The sequence below is a fragment of the Heterodontus francisci genome, chromosome 4, assembly GCF_036365525.1.
Source record: "Heterodontus francisci isolate sHetFra1 chromosome 4, sHetFra1.hap1, whole genome shotgun sequence".
In the NCBI taxonomy this organism is placed as follows: Eukaryota; Metazoa; Chordata; class Chondrichthyes; order Heterodontiformes; family Heterodontidae; genus Heterodontus; species Heterodontus francisci.
In genome coordinates this window covers 157574224-157592581 of record NC_090374.1, presented here as the reverse complement: position 1 = coordinate 157592581, position 18358 = coordinate 157574224, and the positions used below count along the sequence as shown (strand labels likewise).

Here is an 18358-nt window from a genome sequence, read left to right as displayed (position 1 = left end):
GTGGGATTAATTCAATAGATCTGCCTAAGAGCTGGCACAGACACTGTGGGGCCAAACATCAGATGCTTTTTAGTTTTTAATTTTGGATTTCTGTCATTTGCAGTTTTTATTTATTTATCTCTGAACAGGGTTTGACATTTGAGTACATTCTGCTACAAATTGTAAAGACGTTAGTGGGTAGGAAAACAAATTGGTGAAACTGGACCTTTGAAAAACCTGAAAGGATAGTTGAATTACTTTTGGAATTCCTTGTTTTCCAGATTCTGGTGAGCCAGCACAAAATGGCAGCCAGCAATATGGAAATTGATGATTCCTTGTACAGGTAAGAGCAGAACATACAAATGTTCTGGAAAAAAATTGATGCAAATAGACTAGTAACGGTTATATTCCCACAAGGTGCATTGGGCTTCTGGAATTCGATGTTTTGTGGTGACTCCTACTTGGGTCCAATTCTTTAGGTGCTCACAACCCTTTGGTACTTTGCCGAATTGACATTCTTCCTGTCTGAACCCATCACAGCCTGAGCCTGACCTTGTCCTCCCCTCAGCTGACATTCTCAGCCAGATTCCTTCAGAGAATGCAGTTATGATTTTGAATCCTGCCTGTGTTTTTTTTAAATCCCTAGCCGAGTGCTGTTGCAGCCAGTTATTTCCCTTTCCACTGTCCGACTGCAATTTAGCTAAATGAAACCCAACTGAGCATTGAATCTAGAATCTTACTAATCTTTGTTTAAGCCCCAGACTAGCAAAATTTTAAATCACATTTTTGCAAACTCAAAGACCTCTTAAATGGGTATCATTTTGTAAACCAAAAATCTATGATGTAAGTGGTAATGAGTTGACCACCTATTGGTCTTGTCCACAATGTTATTATAGTTTTCATGTTTTTGGTTAAAATTGCCCTGGGACCATATTAATGGTTCTTCTAGGCTTTCCCAGTGTTCAGTGTTTACCAACCAGCTTGTTCCTGGATGTTTCCAGGCCCAAATGTTTTTCCTTCTGGCAGGTTCCTTCAGCTGAAAGGGTTGGGCTGTTTTACTGCTGAGTCATTGACAAATCCTGATTTGGGCTTCTGCTTTGGTATTTGTGGTTACTTTGGGCTGATGTGGAACGTTCAGTTTCAATTTCACCTTGTGACCTCAGTTGCTGCTGATGAAATCCATCTTCATTCTTTGCTTGAAGCTTTTTTGAAAGATTAACTAGAGTCATTTTCACCTTTAGTGTCCATGGTGGAATTTGCACAGTTTTCATTGTCACTTACAGTGGGGTGAAAATCGGGCAGGATTTGCAATGGGTGGGTCATCCACTCTGTCCAGGCCATTACTGTGAGGCCAGATCTCCTGCCTTCTGTTGTCTTCCCTCATCATTTTATTTTATGAAAATTGTTAATTAGTTTGAAGTAGAAGCTGTTAATATTGTGCGAATTAAGGTGTGCCGTATGACATTGAGAGCAGACGTTAAAATGGGTTATAATGTATATAACATGGAAAAAGTCCTTGACAACATGATACAAAACAAAACTAGGCCATTGAGTTGTGAGCCTGTTCTGACATTGTTGGATCATGGCTGATCTGTATCTTAACTCCATCTACCCACCTTGGTTCCATAACCTTAATATTCTTGCCTAACAAAAAATCTGTTATATTTTCAATTGACTGAGCCTCAACAGCCTTTCGGGGAAGAATTCCAGATTTCCAGTAATTCCTGACATCACTGAACAGCCTATCTCTAATTTTAAGATTATGGCTCCTTTTTCTGGACTCCCCCCAGCAGAGGAGATATTTTCTGTCTAACCTATCAATTACTTTAATAATAAAACACCTCAATTAGATCACCCCCAATCTTTTATACTCAAGGGAACACACAAGCCTATTCTATGCAACCTGTCCTCATGAGTTAACCCTTTTAGCCTGGTATTTCTGGTGAATTTACAATGCACCCCCTTCAAGGCCAATACATTTGAGGTGTGCCCAAAATGAATGAAATACTCTAAATAGGGTCTAACCAGAACTTGATGTAACTGCAACATAACTTTCACCCCTTTGTATTCTAGTCTTCTAGTAGCATCTTATGTATTTGGTAAAAATTAAATTTCTTTCCTGGAGTGGGGTGGTGGTGGGGGGGGTAAGGAGAAATTATCAAGGTATTTAAGGTTAATGAGATCGGCTCATTGTCACGTATGCTAGATAGAGCTTGAACGAGGCATAAGGTTGGAAGAGTTCTACTCCATACTCTGTCAATTAACTTTAAAAAGGAGTTGGAGATGATGTATGTTTAACAATGAGACTAAAGGTTATAAAGATAAGAATGGGATAGATGATTAAATTCGTTCTGGTACAAGATCGTGCCTGTGCTGTTGAAACTCAGGATGAATCATCTTGGGAATGGAGCTGCCCATATCTGAATACTGTGGGCTTTAAGGTTCTGCAGATTCACATAATTACCTTTGTGGGCCAGAGAATTTTATCTAATAGATTTATGCTATAGTTCATTGAATCCCTCAAGGATTGATTGGCTTCCACCAAGTATATGAATGAACAAATTGTATATGATTCATGGAGGGAGCGGACTTGAGCTGCATAACTTTTCCAGTTCCATTCTCTCCATCTAACTTGATGTCATTAATATTGACATTTATATATTGAGCAATTCATTGCATCCTCTGCCCCAGAACACATGATGCAAAGCATGTAACTGACTAGTATAATCAGCACAGTGCCCTGCTGAATCCTGCTATTTGGATTAAGATGCAGCAGATAATGAAATAATATGAAATAATATCTAAATAAATAAAAATAAATTGCGTATATACTGTAATCTGCATTTTCACAGCTTGGAGAGATACAGCACTGAAACAGGCCCTTCGACCCACCAAGTCTGTGCCGACCATCAACCACCCATTTATACTAATCCTACATTAATCCCCATATCCCCTACCACATCCCCACTTTCCCTCAATTCTCCTACCACCTACCTACACTAGGGGCAATTTACAATGGCCAATTTACCTATCAACCTGCAAGTCTTTGGCTGTGGGAGGAAACCGGAGCACCCGGAGGAAACCCACGCGGTCACAGGGAGATCTTGCAAACTCCGCACAGGCAGTACCCAGAACCGAACCTGGGTCACTGGAGCTGAGAGGCTGCGGTGCTAGCCACTGTGCCGCAGGATCTTTTTGCAGTGGTTGTACATGATCTGCACTTTTGAGTGAGTAGAATCTCTTCCTGTTAATGAAAGCACCTGGCTGCTCTGAGGCCATCTTGATAGCCACATGCATGCAGTCTATTAACCCCCGAACCTAAGCGAATCCTGCCTTGGCTGTGAGGCCAATGGTCCTCGTGGCCTGACTTACATTACCAGTTTGGAACCTTACATACTCTCCTGTCCTCGTGAACAAGGCATATGTCACCTACCTTGTGCAATGATGGGCAGCAGATTGAGAGATCCCACTAATGTCCCCAGCCAATGCCTGAGATGACCTAGTAACAAAAAAGTCACCTTCACCACAGGCAACTCTGCCTCCAGCAAGCCAGATAGGTCAGCACTGACCTGTCTTGATAAGCGGAGTCTTCTGAGACACTGGTGTTCTGATAGGTCCATGAAGCTGAGCTGCTGTCTGTAGACCTGTTGTGCTGGGTAGTGCTCGCATTTGCAAGCCTTACTGCCCACAGGTGCACATGCCAGCATAATGTCATGCTGGTGCTCCTCTGCTCACTGGTGCAGTTCCCCTCTCTTTCCTCCTAACTGGAGGTGATGATCTGAGTGCAGAGTACCCACCTCCCTTTGCAGCTTAAACCCTCAACGGGTGTCAACCCCTTGGCTCACCTGGCCTCGCTGCAGGGGTCCTGGGAAGAAAGCTTCCAGGTTCTCCAACAATAGAGAATCCAACCATCTCGCGTTGACGTTCATTGGCATTACCAGCGCTGAATCCCCCACCGTCAACATCCTGAGAGTTATCACTGACCAGAAACTAAACTGGACCAGCCATATAAGGAGTGTGGCTGTAAGGGCAGATCAGAGGCTGGGAATTCTAAGGTGAGTAAAGCTTGTTGTGATCTGTTAGCTGTGGCTCAGTGGTAGTACTTCCACCTTGGAGTCAGAAGGTTAGGGTTCAAGTCCCACTTCAGAGACTTGAACACATAAGCCAGGCTGATACTTGAGGGAGTGCCTCACTGTTGGAGGAGTTAAGAGGGCTCTCCTCAGTTGAATGCAATAGATCTCATGGCACTGTTCAAGTGTTCTGCCCAATATTTATCCCTCAACCAACATCACTAAAATCGGAAATAAAAACACAAAATACTGAAAACACACAGCAGCCAGGCAGCATCTGTGGAGAGACAAACAAAGTTAATGTTTTAGGTCACTGACCTTTATCCCTAAAAGCAGGTTGAAAATGGAGTACAAAACTAGAGAAGTCTTGCTACAACTGTTCAGGGATTTGGTGAGGCCACACCTAGAGTACTGTGTACAGTTTTGGTCTCCTTATTTAGGAAGGATATACTTGAACAGTGACCATACTTCAAAACCACTTCATTAGTTGTGCATTGGTCATGACAGATGCTATGTAAGTAAGTTTTTTTTTCTTCATAACACAAGAGCACGTAATGTGGCAAGCTATTCGACCTCTTGAACCTGCTCCACCATTCAATAAGATGATGCTGATCTGGTTGTGGTCTCATCTGTACTTTCCTGTCTGCCCCCCATAACCTTTGACTCCCTTGCTTATAAAAATCTAACTCAGCCTTTGAATATATTCGATGACCCAGCCTTCACTGCTCTGTGGGTAGAGAATTCCACAGACTAACAACCCTCAGAAAAAAATTCTCTTCATCTCCATCTAAATGGAAGATCCCTGATTTAAAACTGTCACCTAGTTCTGGACTCCCCCACAAGGAGAAACATCCTCTCAGTATCCACCCTGTCAAGTCCCTCAGGATATTATATGTTTCAATAAGATCACCTCTCATTCTTCCAAACTCCAATGGGTATAAGCCCAATTTGCTCAACCTTACCTCATAAGATAACCCCTTCAACCCAGGAATCAGTCGCGTGAACCTTTTCTGAACAGCTTCTAATGCAATTATATCCTTTAAGTAAGGAGACCAAAACTGTACGCCGTACTTCAGTTCAGATGAAGGGTCACAGACCTGAAATGTCAACTCTGCTTCTCTCTCCACAGATATTGCCAGAGCTGCTGAGTATTTCCAGCACTTTGTTTTTATTTCAGATTTCTAGCATCCACAGTATTTTGCTTTTATTTATAACAGCAGTCTAGGTGTGATCTCATCCAATGCCCTGTACAGTTGTACAGTCTTCACTGAATTGGGATTGCAAATTCAGGGAATAGTGCAACCAAATGTCACCAAATTTAAAAATTACCCATGTACATTCTACGAAAAGAGAGATAAAAGATTACGGATTGACTTTTCTGGCATGAAACAAATGCTGGAGAGGAAGGAAATTTCAAATTAAATGGATGGATGCAAGCCATCAATTGTTCGTTATAACAGCAAAATACTGCAGATGTTGAAAATCTGAAATAATAACAGGAAGTGCCAGAAATACTCAGCAGGGCTGGCAGCATCTGGAGAGAGAAGCAGAGTTAACATTTCAGGTCTGACCTTTCATCAGAACTGTCAGGTTGTTTTACTAAAAGAAATGCATGTACAAAAAATTGTTAGGGATCTTGGAGGAAGGTCGTCTCAAAGTAATGTTTTATGCATAGTATGGAAGTCTTTTTTTAAACATTGTGGTTGTGTATACAAAGTCTATTTTTGTTGGAGCGTGAAGGGAATCTGTTAATTGTATTCAGCTGGAGGGTATTAATTGGAGACTCGACTATGCTGTTGTACATCAAGGCTGAAAGAGGGGTTGCTGTTGGAGGTGCACAGTATGTAATGTGTTTCTCTACAAATAAAAGTTTATAAATGATTAGAGGCTTGACTTCAGTGTTCTATCCTTCACTTTTGACAATGCGTGTCAATTTTTATGATACTCCACATCACATTTGGTGGACACTTTTTTTACTGACATATGTTATTGGTTAGATGTCAAGCAAGAGCAAATAGTTTACATAAAAGGATATTAAATCAGTGTCTCACTTTTATCTTTTTTCCCCTTTCACTGCAGTCGGCAGCGCTACGTTCTCGGAGACAATGCAATGTATCAGATGGCTCAGTCTCATGTTTTCCTAAGTGGAATTGGTGGATTAGGTATTGAAATTGGTAAGCCTAGTTTTCAACATATTACAAAAAGATGGAATGTATTATTTTAAGTGATTGAGTTACATCGGCATGCCTAGTGCCTGAAACATAAGATTCTAAAAGGGCTAGATAGGGTAGACACTGAGATTATTTCTACTGGTCTGGGAATCTAAAACATGAGGGCACAGTCTCAGGATAAGGGGCCAATCATTTAGGACTGAGACGAAGAAAAATTACTTCACTCAAAGGGTTGTGAATCTTTGGAATACTCTACCCCAGAGGGTTGTGGATGCTCCATCGTTGAATACATTTAAGGTTGGGATAGACAGATTTTTGGCCTCAGTCAATCAAGGGGTATGGCGAGCGGGCAGGAAAGTAGAGTTGAATCCTAAGATCCGCCATGATAGTTTTGAATGGCGGAGCAGGTTTGTTGAGTCATATGATCTGCTCCTGCTCCTATTTCTTGTGTCTAATACTGGTACATCTGAAAACTGCACTTTTTCTTGAATGCCATGTACAATGCACAGGCGATCCACTAAATTAAGTTTTAGAAAGATTACATTCTTTGTTGAAACTTTCCATGTAAGCATTTTCAATGGGAATTCAAATACTAAAGTGTCAACCATGGCACCAAGAGGTAGCACTAGTAGAAATTCTTAATGCTACCATCTTAACTAACACTTAACAGCTCCCGAGCACACCATTATGATGCTACATCATTTTCACAGACCCATTTGCTACATCTTCAAGACCCATGCTCTTCCCAAAGATCTACAACTGGGCTTTCAAACTGCCAACTGGCTAGCCTTTGGCCCTCCATTCACCATGACACTTCTGCAACTATCATTCTTTAAGAGCCATCAATCTGCTTAATCACTCCTTCACTGATGTTTTTAGCCCCAGTTAAACCCTGGTCACTCCCGGCCTGACATGATCCCCATGTTTGCTTCCTCAAGTCCAAATGGCTTAAGAACATAAATAGGAGTAGGCCATTCAGTCCATTCTGCCATTCAGTGAGATCATGGCTGATCTTCCACTTCAAAACCATTTTCCTGCACTATCCCATATTCCTTGATGTTTTTATTATGTAGAAATCTATCTATCTTAGTGTTGAACATACTCAACAACTGAGCCTCCACAGCCCCCTGGGGCAGAAAATTCTAAAGATTCACCACCCTCTAAGTAAAGAAATTCCTTGTCTTAGTCCTAAATGCCCTGCCCCTTATTCTGAGACTGTGTCCCCTTATTCTAGACTCCCCAGCCAGGGGAAACATCCTTCCTGCATCTACCCTGACCAGCCCTGTAAGAATTTTATATGTTTAAGTGAGATCACCTCTCATTCTTTTAAACTCCAGAAAATAGAGGCTCAGTCTATTTAATCTTTCCTCATAGGACAATCCGTCCATCCCAAGAATTAGTTTGGCGAACCTTTGTTGCACTCCCTGTATGGCAAGTATATCTTTCCTTAGGTAAGGAGACCAAAACTGCACACACTACTCCAGGTGTGATCTCACCAAGGCTCGATATAATTGCAGTAAGACATCTTTACTCCTACCCTCAAATCCCCTTGTAATAAAGGCCACCATACCAATTGCCTTATTAATTGCTTGCTGTACCTGCATGTTAGCTTTGTGACTCATGAATAAGGACACCCAAGTCCCTTTGAAGTTCAACAGTTCCCAGCCCCTCTTTATTTTTAAAAAAGTACTCTGGTTTTCCTACCAAACTGGATAACCTCTCATTTCCCACATTGTATTCCATTTGCCAGTTTTTTGCCCACTCGCTTAGCCTCTCCAAGTCCTCTTGAAGTGTCTTTGCTTTCTCCTCAACTCACTTGTGTCATCTGCAGACTTGGAAATATTACATTTAATCCCCACATCCAAATCATTGATGTAGATTGTGAATAGCTGAGGCAGAAGCACTGATCCTTGCGGTACCCCACAAGTCACAGACTGCCAACCTGAAAATGATCTATTTATTCCTACAGTTTTCTGTCTGTTAACCAGTTCTCAATCTATGCCAGTATATTCCCCCATTCCCATGTTGTAATTTTGCATGGGACCTTCTCAAAAGCTTTCTGAAAATCTAAATACACCACATCCACTGGTTCCCCCTTATCTATTCTGCAAGTTACATCCTCAAAAAAAACTCCAACCAGACATAGAATTTAAGGTATCCAGTGCACGACTCGTTTACCCCCATTCATCACCAGATCTTACTGGACCAAACCAAGTGTGACCAGATCCTGCTCTCCTCTGCCAAAACGGCTCACTACACCAGGATCATTCTGGAATGCAAAGAAAGTCCTTGGCTTTTCTTCACTACCAACCATTTCCTTATGCCCGTCTCCTGCTCCTCCACTAACCTCCAACAATAAGCTGATGGACTTTGTCGTTGAGATTGAGACCAGCTGTTGTGCTGCCTCTGTCACCTTCTTCCACCAAGAGTAACTTCCCTAGGGATTCTTCTGCCTCAGTATCTTTCTCTAGTTTCTTGCTTCATAGAATCAAAGAAATTTATGACAGGACCATTAAGCCCATCGTGTCTGCCAGACAAAAAAGTGTTATCCAGCCTATTCCCATTTTCCAGCTCTTCGTCTGTTTCCTTGTAGGTTATAGAACTTCAGTTACACATCCAAACGTTTTAAATGAGATGAGTGTTTCTGTCTCTACAACCCTTTCAGGCAGTGAGTTATAGACCCCCACTGCCCTCTAGTTGAAAAAAATTATCCTCAACTCCCCTGTAGTTCTTCTGCCAATACTTTGTAAATCTCTGCCCCTGGTTATTGCCCCCTATGGGAAATAGGTCCTTCCTATTCACTTTACCTCAGCCTCTCAACTTTAAGAGCCTGAATTGAATCTCCCTTCAACTTCCTCTGTTCCAAGGAAAACAACTCCAGCCTTGTTCTTGTTTTTATTCTAGCCTGTCTGCTTTTTCCTCACAGCCAGTATTTTCCAGCAATGCCAACAGTCATTAAACACCTCTGTACACACTCTAGGGCAATCACATCCTTCCTGTAATGTGACCAGAACTATATGCTGTTCTCAAGTTGTGGCCTAACTAGTGTTTTGTATGACTCCAGTATAACCTCCCTGCTCTTATATTCAGTTAATAAAGGCAAGTATTCCGTCTGCCACCTTTATCTATCTGTCCTGCTACCTTCAGGGATTTGGGGACTTGTGCTTCAAGGTCCCACTGCTTCTCTGCGTTTCTCAATAATCTACCATTCTTTGTGAATTTTCCTTGCCTTGTTTGCTGTTCCCAAGTGCATTTCCTCACACTTTCAGATTAGATTCCATTTGTCACATTTCTGCCCACCTGACCAGTTCATTCCTATAATGTACTGTTTTCTTCCTCACTATCAACCAGCCAATTTTTGTATTGTCTACAAACATTTTAATCATCCCTACATTTAAATCTAAATCATTGGTATACGTCAAACAAGAAATAAAGTACTGAGACCTGCACAACTCCAGTGGAAACAACCTTCTAGCCACAAAAGTACGAGTCTCTACCCTTTGCTTCTTGCCACTGAGCCAATTTTGGATCTGACTTGTCACTTGCCTATGGGTTTCCTGGACTTTTACTTTTCTGACCAGTCTGCCATAAGGGACCTTGTCAAAAGTGTTGCTAAAATCCATCTAGACTAAGTCAACATGCAACCCTCAGTGAATTTTTTAAGGCACAAGGAGGGTCAATGAAGTTAGTCAGACATGACCTTCCCTGAACAAATCCATACTGACTGCCCTTGATTAATCAGTGTCTTTCTAAATGGCAATCACTTCAGAATGTTTTCCAATAATTTGCCTACCAACAAGGTTGGGTTGACTGTTTTATAATTACTCGGTCTTTCCCTCTTCTTCCCCACCCCCCCCCCCCCCCCCAGCTTTTTAAACAAAGATACAACATTAGCAGCCCTCTGGCACCATGCCTGTAGCTGGAGAGAATTGGAAAATGATGGTCAGAGCCTCCCTTAATTCCTCCCTTGCTTCTGTTAACAGCCTAGGACACATTTCATCCAGGCCTGGTAATTCTATTTTCATAGATACTTAAACCCTTAATATTTCTTCAGTATGTTTATTCCATCCAACAGTTCACATTTCTTAACGACAATATCTACGTCATTCTTCCCCCCCCCCCCCACCCCCTTTCCCTTTTAGTAGGGCAGATTCAAAATATTCACTTAAGAACCATGACCACGTCTTTCGCCTCCGCACACAGGTTACCTTTTTTGGCCTCGACTAGGCCCTAATCTTGCTCTTTATGTATTTAGTAAACATCTTTGGGCTTTCCTTGATTTTATTTGCCAATATTTTTTTCGCACCCTCTTTGCTTCCTTAATTTTTAAAAAGGTTTTAACCCAGCAAAACTGGAGTCAATAGGAATCGGGGAAATTTCTTGGCTGTTTACTTGTACACGGCGCAAAGGAGGATGGTTGCGGTTGTTGGAGGTCTATCATCTCTGCTCCAGGACATCATTGCAGGAGTTCCTCAGGGTAGTGTCCTAGGCCCAATCATCATCAGCTGCTTCATCAATGACCTTCCTTCAATCATAAGGTCAGAAGTGGGGATGTTTGTTGATGATTGTACAATGTTCACCATTCGCGTCACCTCAGATACTGAAGCAGTCCATGTAGAAATGCAGCAAGACCTGGACAATATCCAGGCTTGGGCTGATAAGTGGCAAGTAACATCTGTGCCCCACGAGTGCCAGGCAACGACCATCTCCAACAAGAGAGAATCTAACCATCTCCCCATGACATTCAATGGCATTACCATCACTGAATCCCCACTATCAATGTCCTGGGGGTTACCACTGACCAGAAACTGAATTGGAGTAGCCCTATAAATACCATAGCTACAAGAGCAGGTCAGAGGCTAGGAATCCTGCAGCGAGTAACTCTCCTCCTGACACCCCAACGCCTGTCCAAGGCACAGGTCAGGAGTATGATGGAATACTCTCCACTTGCCTGGATGGGAACAGCTCCAACAACACTCCAGGATTAGCCTTTTGTGTATTCAAACTGGCTGACAAAGACAAAAGACAAATATTCAAAGCCAAAAGGTGTTAATGAAACCAATTTACATCTATCCTAAGAACATTCCAGTGTTGAATGTTTGTTTTTTTCTGAAACAAAGGTGGTGTGAAGTAGCCACATCCTGACTCATTGTGCAATCACCATGGGGGAAAGGGAGGAGAATGTCTACCACGTGGTGTTACAAGTGCTTCCAATTTTGTTAAATTTTGAAGATTTGTGTTTTAAAACTGAAAAGGAGTCCATGGATCTTTTTTGAAACAAGGGTCACTGAGAGGTCTGGATTGTAAACAATTACTGGAAGGCACCTGTCCAAATAATTACCCAGCAGGGTTTGTTTTTCACTTGGGGGAAGATGTTTACAAAGTAGTGACAGGTCAAGATTTATAGGGGTCAGGAAGCTTGACTGTTGTGACATTGTATTTGGTTTCAGTTTGGACAATAAGTTGGAGATATGGACAATGGTTTGAAAATACAGTTGGAGAAAACTTGAAAAGAGAGCTGTCTGTTCCAGCTCTTTGAAAAGCCCGTCAGTTTTCCATCTCTTGAGAAGCAAGTGTAAAAAAAAAACCGCCTGAAACCCCATTTTCCCTGGAAAGCCTGCCCACACTGATCTTCAACATTGCCTGACAAAAACTGTTCAAGGAAGATCCCAGTGACAGCCATCTATATGTATTTGGGACGCCAAACCAAAAAGGACTTCTGACATCTTTTCATATCTTTTTTTCCTTTGAGAATTAGCAAGTATTTTTGGCCAATGTATTTTTTTTTGTACTAAAGCTCTAAAGAGTAAATCTTTTTCAGTTAACCTGTGTGTGTGAGGAGCTAAGGTAAAAAGGGAACGTTTATATTTTGATCTGTGTTTATGCTTTGCTTCATTACTGATTAAGACTTGTTTTATAAGTTTATAATTTTGTATTTTATTAAAAGAAACCTGGTTGGTTTGTTTTATTCTGGGATAAAAATAGAGTATGATTGGCCGTATCGGTAAGTGGGAAGAATTTAAATATATGTTGTGACCTGTGGAGAAGTGGAACTAGAATAAACAGTGCATGCCTCTTGCTTCGGTCGTAACATATAATTGGGGCTCGTCCAGGATAACCCAATGCCGATGACGTGCAATTGTAAGTGGGGTAATATTTGGAAAGACGAAAGGGGATAAAAAAGGTTTCTTGTGCGGTAGATTAAAATTTACTCTGCCGGAATGTCTTTAATAATTGCTGCAACTTTTCTGGGGAAGGAGAATGTATCCCTGAGTGGGTTGAGAAACATAACCCAGTTTAAACTAAAGGATTTGGCAGAACTGTTGGTTGGTGTTGGAGTTAAAACCAGGAGCCAAGAAAGCAGACATAATTGAAATAATAGCACACCATTTGAAATTGGGAGAAGCAGAAGGCAAACCAGAGGATAGTGCAATTGAATTAGCTAGGATTCAGTTGCAATTATGAGTGAGAAAACTTCAGCAGGAACAGGAAATGGAAAAAATTAAGCTTGAACAGAAAAAGGAGGAAAAAGAATTGAAAAAACTTGAGCTTGGCAGAGAATTGACAATGGAGAAGCTTGAATTTGAAAAAGAGGAAAGGGAAAAAGAGAGCATTTCAAAGAGAAGGAAGGGAATTCAAAGTTTAAAAAGATGGAATTAAGACAAAGGAATGGTCTTGACTCCAGTGAAAGTTCTGGTGAGGAAAGATCTGGCTCCAGCTCAGGACCCAGTGGAGAGCTTTTTAAATTTGTGCAAGCCCTTTATAAATTTGAGGAAAGAGACGTAGAGGCATTTTTCATTTCTTTGGAAAGATAGCCAGACAGATGAAGTGGCTGAAAGAAAGCTGGACACTTTATGCAAAGCAGGTTGATGGGCAGAGCTCATGAAGTTTATGTCATGCTTTGAGGAGGCTTCTGCAGATTACAAGATGGCAAAAAGGCTATTCTCACTGCGTATGAGTTAGTCCCTGAAGCTTGCTGGCAGAAATTACTGTAAAAGATTGAAGCGAATGCTTTGGAAAAGGTATTGAGGAAGGCCCACATTACTTGCTCATGAAGGCGTGAAGCAATGTAAACATCTATTTCTGTTTTTACTTTTTCCTCATAGAAATGGAACAATGCATTTATAATTGGTACCTATTTCACGGTAAATACCGTTAAGTGGCATATTAAAAATTTAAGGCAAAATAACTGGTCTGTCTTTCCTTTGCAGCAAAGAATATTATTCTTGCAGGTATAAAGGTAGGATGAATATTAAGTTATAAATACTCTTGATTTATTATGTTTTCAAATGTCTAAAGCCTGAGTATTCTGCCTTCCAGTTTTTGTCTTAGTTTTTCATTTTTAAAACCTACAAAATCTGCTTAAGGAGGCAATAATAGCAGAGAAGTGTGTGTTTAGAGATAGAGAACATGGAGCCTAGGCAGCTGAAGGTAGAACTGTCAATGGTGGGTTGAAGGGAATTTGGGATACACAAACCAGAGAGTGGAGATCTTCTTGTAGAATTTGTGATTAGAGATGATGTGGATTGAGGTCATGAAGATATTTAAATACAAAGGATGGGAATTTTATATTTTTGGCATTGGGGACCAGGAGGAAATGTCGGTCAGTAATTAAAGGGGTGATGATCAGGACTTTATGCTGCATATGATATGAGCAGCAGAGTTTTGGATGAACTGAATTTTACGAAGGTTGGATGACAAGAGACTGGCTAGGAGAGCATTGGAATAGTCCAGTTGAGAGATTTCCAAACTTTAGTTATTGCATACTGCCTTACAGACCTACCAATATACAGGTTTAATATTTTAAGACCTATAAAGCTTAAGCATTGTACAAAATGAACAAATTATAATGCACACATTCAACTTTAATGCCTTAATGGTAGTACTTGCCATTAATGTATCAGATGAGGTTGTTTGTTCAAGCATATGCACGTCATGTTTGGAATGGTAGTTGATCAATTGAGTCACAAATTTTCTACACAAATGTGTTGACGGTACTTTAATTTCATTCCCGTGAGTAATGAAAATCCGCTCACACAAGCAAGTTGTAGCAAACTCTTATCAAAACCTGGTCAGCCTTGTCTGACAATTCGGGAAACTCTGCTCACATTTTGACACAAACCTCACCCAATTGCTCTTGTTGGAACCAATCTTCCCACTAAGCTGTGCATGTCCAAGGCCACACAGCAGCCTGGAATGTACCACGCAGGGAACATTGGTTAGAATTCAATTTTGAGTCCACTGCCATTTGAGATGCCCAGGACAAAGCTGTGGCATAGATACTGCTGAAAAATTTGAAAGTCTAGCAGACCCAGCTGTTTGTGTTTGTTTCACTGGATATAGATCGGACCTCTCCTGCCAGTTTCATCTAAATCTAGAATGACAGACCCGTCAGTTTAACTGAAATCCATTATTAAAGCACCACTCTAATTTTGATCATTGTTTTTGGGAAATGTCAAATAGAAAGATTTTTAGATACTGCAAAGTTCAAGAATGTGGATTAGTTTTGTCAGCAGCAAACTTACCCCATGCCAGTTTCAGGAAATACGATTTCAGACAGGATGTCATTCAGTCTTGTAACCCCAGTACCTCCACAAACTACAACACTTCCACTTTCTAAGTGAACGTTTCCTTCAGATGCATTGTTTACAATGCATCCTACTGTACTTAACATCACATCTAAAAAAGGATTGCTTATGCAGTTGCTTTCAATATATTTCCGTTAAATATTTTAATGATGCTGTGTTTTCGTCAAGTTACGCATTTCAAATTTAAATTGGGATTGGTGTGTACACTTAATAAAAATTATAAATTTTCCAAGGAGACTGGATCATTTAGTCTGTGAAGTTGGTGAAAGTAAGTCACCATTATTTTGATAAAATGACTGAAAGGAAATGAAAACAATTTGAATTCCTCCCAAAAAATCTTGTATAAAAGACAAAACTAGCACCTTGAATGATAGGAGAAAGGTACTACAAAGGAGAAGATATTAAGCAACAAGAAAATATTTAGTTTTAAAAGCTGGACATATTAACCCAAGGAATACTCCAGCATATTTGCAACTTGCCTCTACCATCTTCTGTCTTGCTAGTACTGACTTTGGTAATATTCTTAATTGCAAGTCATTAAAATTAAAGCTACCTTAAAATTAAGCTGCAGCTCAACTTAACAAAATGTTTAAACCCAATCAGCTGCCAGCAAAAGACTTTTATTAACTGCCCACGGTGCCATTAATATTGGTGACTGCAAGTCTTCTTTCTTCTTTCTTTCTTTCTTTTGGGCCTCCTTATCTCGAGAGACAATGGATACGCGTGATGCAAATTGCAACAAGTTAGTGAAATGGGAGAAAGTAAACAAGGGAACACACGCACAAATGTGCCAGCAGAGGACAAAGAACAAAGACAAAGGCCCTCCAAGCCTGCGCCGATCCAGATCCTCTATCTGAACCTGTCGCCTATTTTCTAAGGGTCTGTATCTCTTTGCTTCCTGCCCATTCATGTATCTGTCTAGATACATCTTAAAAGACGCTATCGTGCCCGCGTCTACCACCTCCGCTGGCAAGGCGTTCCAGGCACCCACCGCCCTCTGCGTAAAGAACTTTCCACGCATATCCCCCCTAAGCTTTTCCCCTCTCTCTTTGAACTCGTGACCCCTAGTAATTGAATCTCCCACTCAGGGAAAAAGCTTCTTAGAGGCGCACAAGAGGATTTACTGGTACACAGTTTTTCTAACATATACCCCCAGAGATGTCTAACATACCCCCACGGGTACATGTACCACAATTTGGGAACTCTTGGTCTATTCTGACGATGACAAAGGCACCAGATGAGTTGAGATCGGGGTGGAGGTGAAATTACGCTTTGTGAACATAGGAACAGGAGTAGAGCATTTAGGCCCTTGAGTCTGTTCCACCATTCAGGGAATCATGGTTGATCTGTAACGTAACTCCATGTTGTCGCCTTTACCCCATATTCCTTAATACCTTTGGTTAACAAAAATCTATTGGTCTCAGATTTTAAATTAACAGGTGATCTAGCATCAATTGTTGTTTACAGAAGATAGTTCCATACTTCTGCCATCCTTTGTGTGTAGAAGTGTTGCTTAATTTCACTCCTGAAAGATCTGGCTCTAATTTTTAGACTATGTCCCGTGGTGCTAGAATTCCTAACCCGCAAAAATGGTTTCTCTATTTACACTATCTGTTCCCCTGAATATCTTAAGAACTTTGACCATTTCACCCCTGAACCTTCTAAATTCCAGGAAATACAACTTTAGGTTGTGTAATCCCACTTCAATTTAACCCTTGGAGTCCAGGCGGTATTCTGGTAAATCTACACTGCACCCCCTTAAAGGCCCATAAAACGAATAGCAAAAGCTTCTATAAGTATATAAAAGGGAAGAGAGTAGCTAAAGTGAATGTTGGTCCTTTGGAGGTTGAGACTGGGGAGTTAATAGAAGGGAACACAGAAATGGCAGAGACACTAAATCAGTATTCTGCTTCAGTTTTCACTAGTACCATCCCAATAGTATCAGGTAATGCAGACGTTAAAGAAAGGGAGGAACTTAGAACAATCATCATGACTAGGGAAAAAGTACTGATCAAACTATTGGGGTTGAAGGCAGACAAGTCCCCAGGGCCTGAAGGCCTACATCCTAGGGTCTTAAAGGAAGTGGCAGTGGAGATAATGGATGCATTGGTTATAATATTCCAAAATTCTCTGGATACGGGAAAGGTTCCAGTGGATAACGCCCTTATTCAAAAAGGGAGGGAGACAGAAAGAAGGAAACTATAGACCAGTTAGTTTAACATCTCTCATTGAGAAATTGTTAGAATCCATTATTAAGGTAATAACAGGACATTTAGAAAGTCTAAACGCAATCCATCAGAGTCAGCATGGTTTTATGAAGGGTGAATCGTGTTTGACTAATTTGCTAGAGTTCTTTGAAGCTGTAACAAAGTGGATAATGGGGATCCTGTAGATGTAGTTTATCTGGACTTCCAGAAGGCATTTGATAAGGTGCCGCACAAAAGGTTAATACACAAAGTAAGTTCACATGGGGTTAGGGGCAATTTATTAGCTTGGATAGAGGATTGGCTAACCAACAGAAAACAGAGTGGGGATAAATGGGTCTTTTTTTGGTTGGCAAGATGTAACTAGTGGGGTGCCAAAGGGTTCGGTCCTCGGGCCCCAACTTTTTACAATCTATATAAATGACTTGGATGCAAGGATAGAAGGTACTATAGCCAAATTTGCAGATGACACTAAAATAGGTGGGACAATAAGTTGCAATAAAGAAATAAGAAATCTACAAATGGATATGGATAGATTAGATAAATGAGCCAAAATTTGGCAGATGGATTTTAACGTGGATAAGTGTGAGGTTATCTATTTTGGTCGGAAGAATAGAAAGGCAAATTATTATGTAAATGGAGAGAAACTTCAGTGTGCTTCGGTGCAGAGGGATCTGGGTGTCCTCGTGCATGAATCGCAGAAAACTAGTTTGCAGGTACAGCAGGTGATGAGGAAGTCAAATGGAGTTTTGGTATTTATTGCTAAAGGAATAGAGTATAAAAATAGGGAAGTGTTGCTGCAACTGTATAAGGTATTGGTGAGACCTCACCTGGAGTATTGCGTACAGTTTTGGTCTCCTTACTTGAGAAAGGATGTAGTTGCATTGGAGGCAGTTCAGAGGAGGTTCACTAGATTGATTCCAGAGATGGAGGGCTTGTCTTATGAAGAGAGATTGAGCAGTTTAGGCCTTTACTCTCTGGAGTTTAGAAGAATGAGAGGAGATCTAATTGAGGTATATAAGATGATTAAGGGGATTGACAAAGTAGACATAGAGAGGATGTTTCCTCCTTTGGGGCAATCTAGAACAAGAGGTCATAGTTTTAGGAAAAGGGGTAGCAGATTTAAAACCAAGATGAGGAGAAATTACTTCTCTCAAAGGGTCATGAATCTTTGGAATTCACTATCCCAGAGTGCAGTGGATGCTGGGACACTGGGTAAATTTGAGGAGATAGACAGATTTTTAATTAGAAATGGGTTGAAGGGTTATGAAGAATGGGCAGGAAAGTGGAGTTGAGGCCAAGATGAGATCAACCATGATCGTATTGAATGGCGGAGCAGGCTCGAG

The 18358-nt window shown here is 40.9% G+C and overlaps 1 protein-coding gene across 2 annotated transcripts in view; it reads left to right on the top strand.

The window, feature by feature from the left end:
* Positions 1–264: 264 nt before the first annotated feature.
* Positions 265–18358, top strand: part of uba6 (ubiquitin like modifier activating enzyme 6) — a 143582-nt gene continuing 125488 nt past the window's right edge. For both annotated transcript variants that reach the window (XM_068030439.1, XM_068030438.1), the window contains exons 1-3: positions 265–322; positions 6129–6223; positions 13432–13460. In XM_068030439.1, coding sequence (XP_067886540.1) covers positions 282–322; positions 6129–6223; positions 13432–13460 — 165 coding nt within the window. In that variant the 5' untranslated portion in view covers positions 265–281. The remainder of the gene's footprint in view (positions 323–6128; positions 6224–13431; positions 13461–18358) is intronic.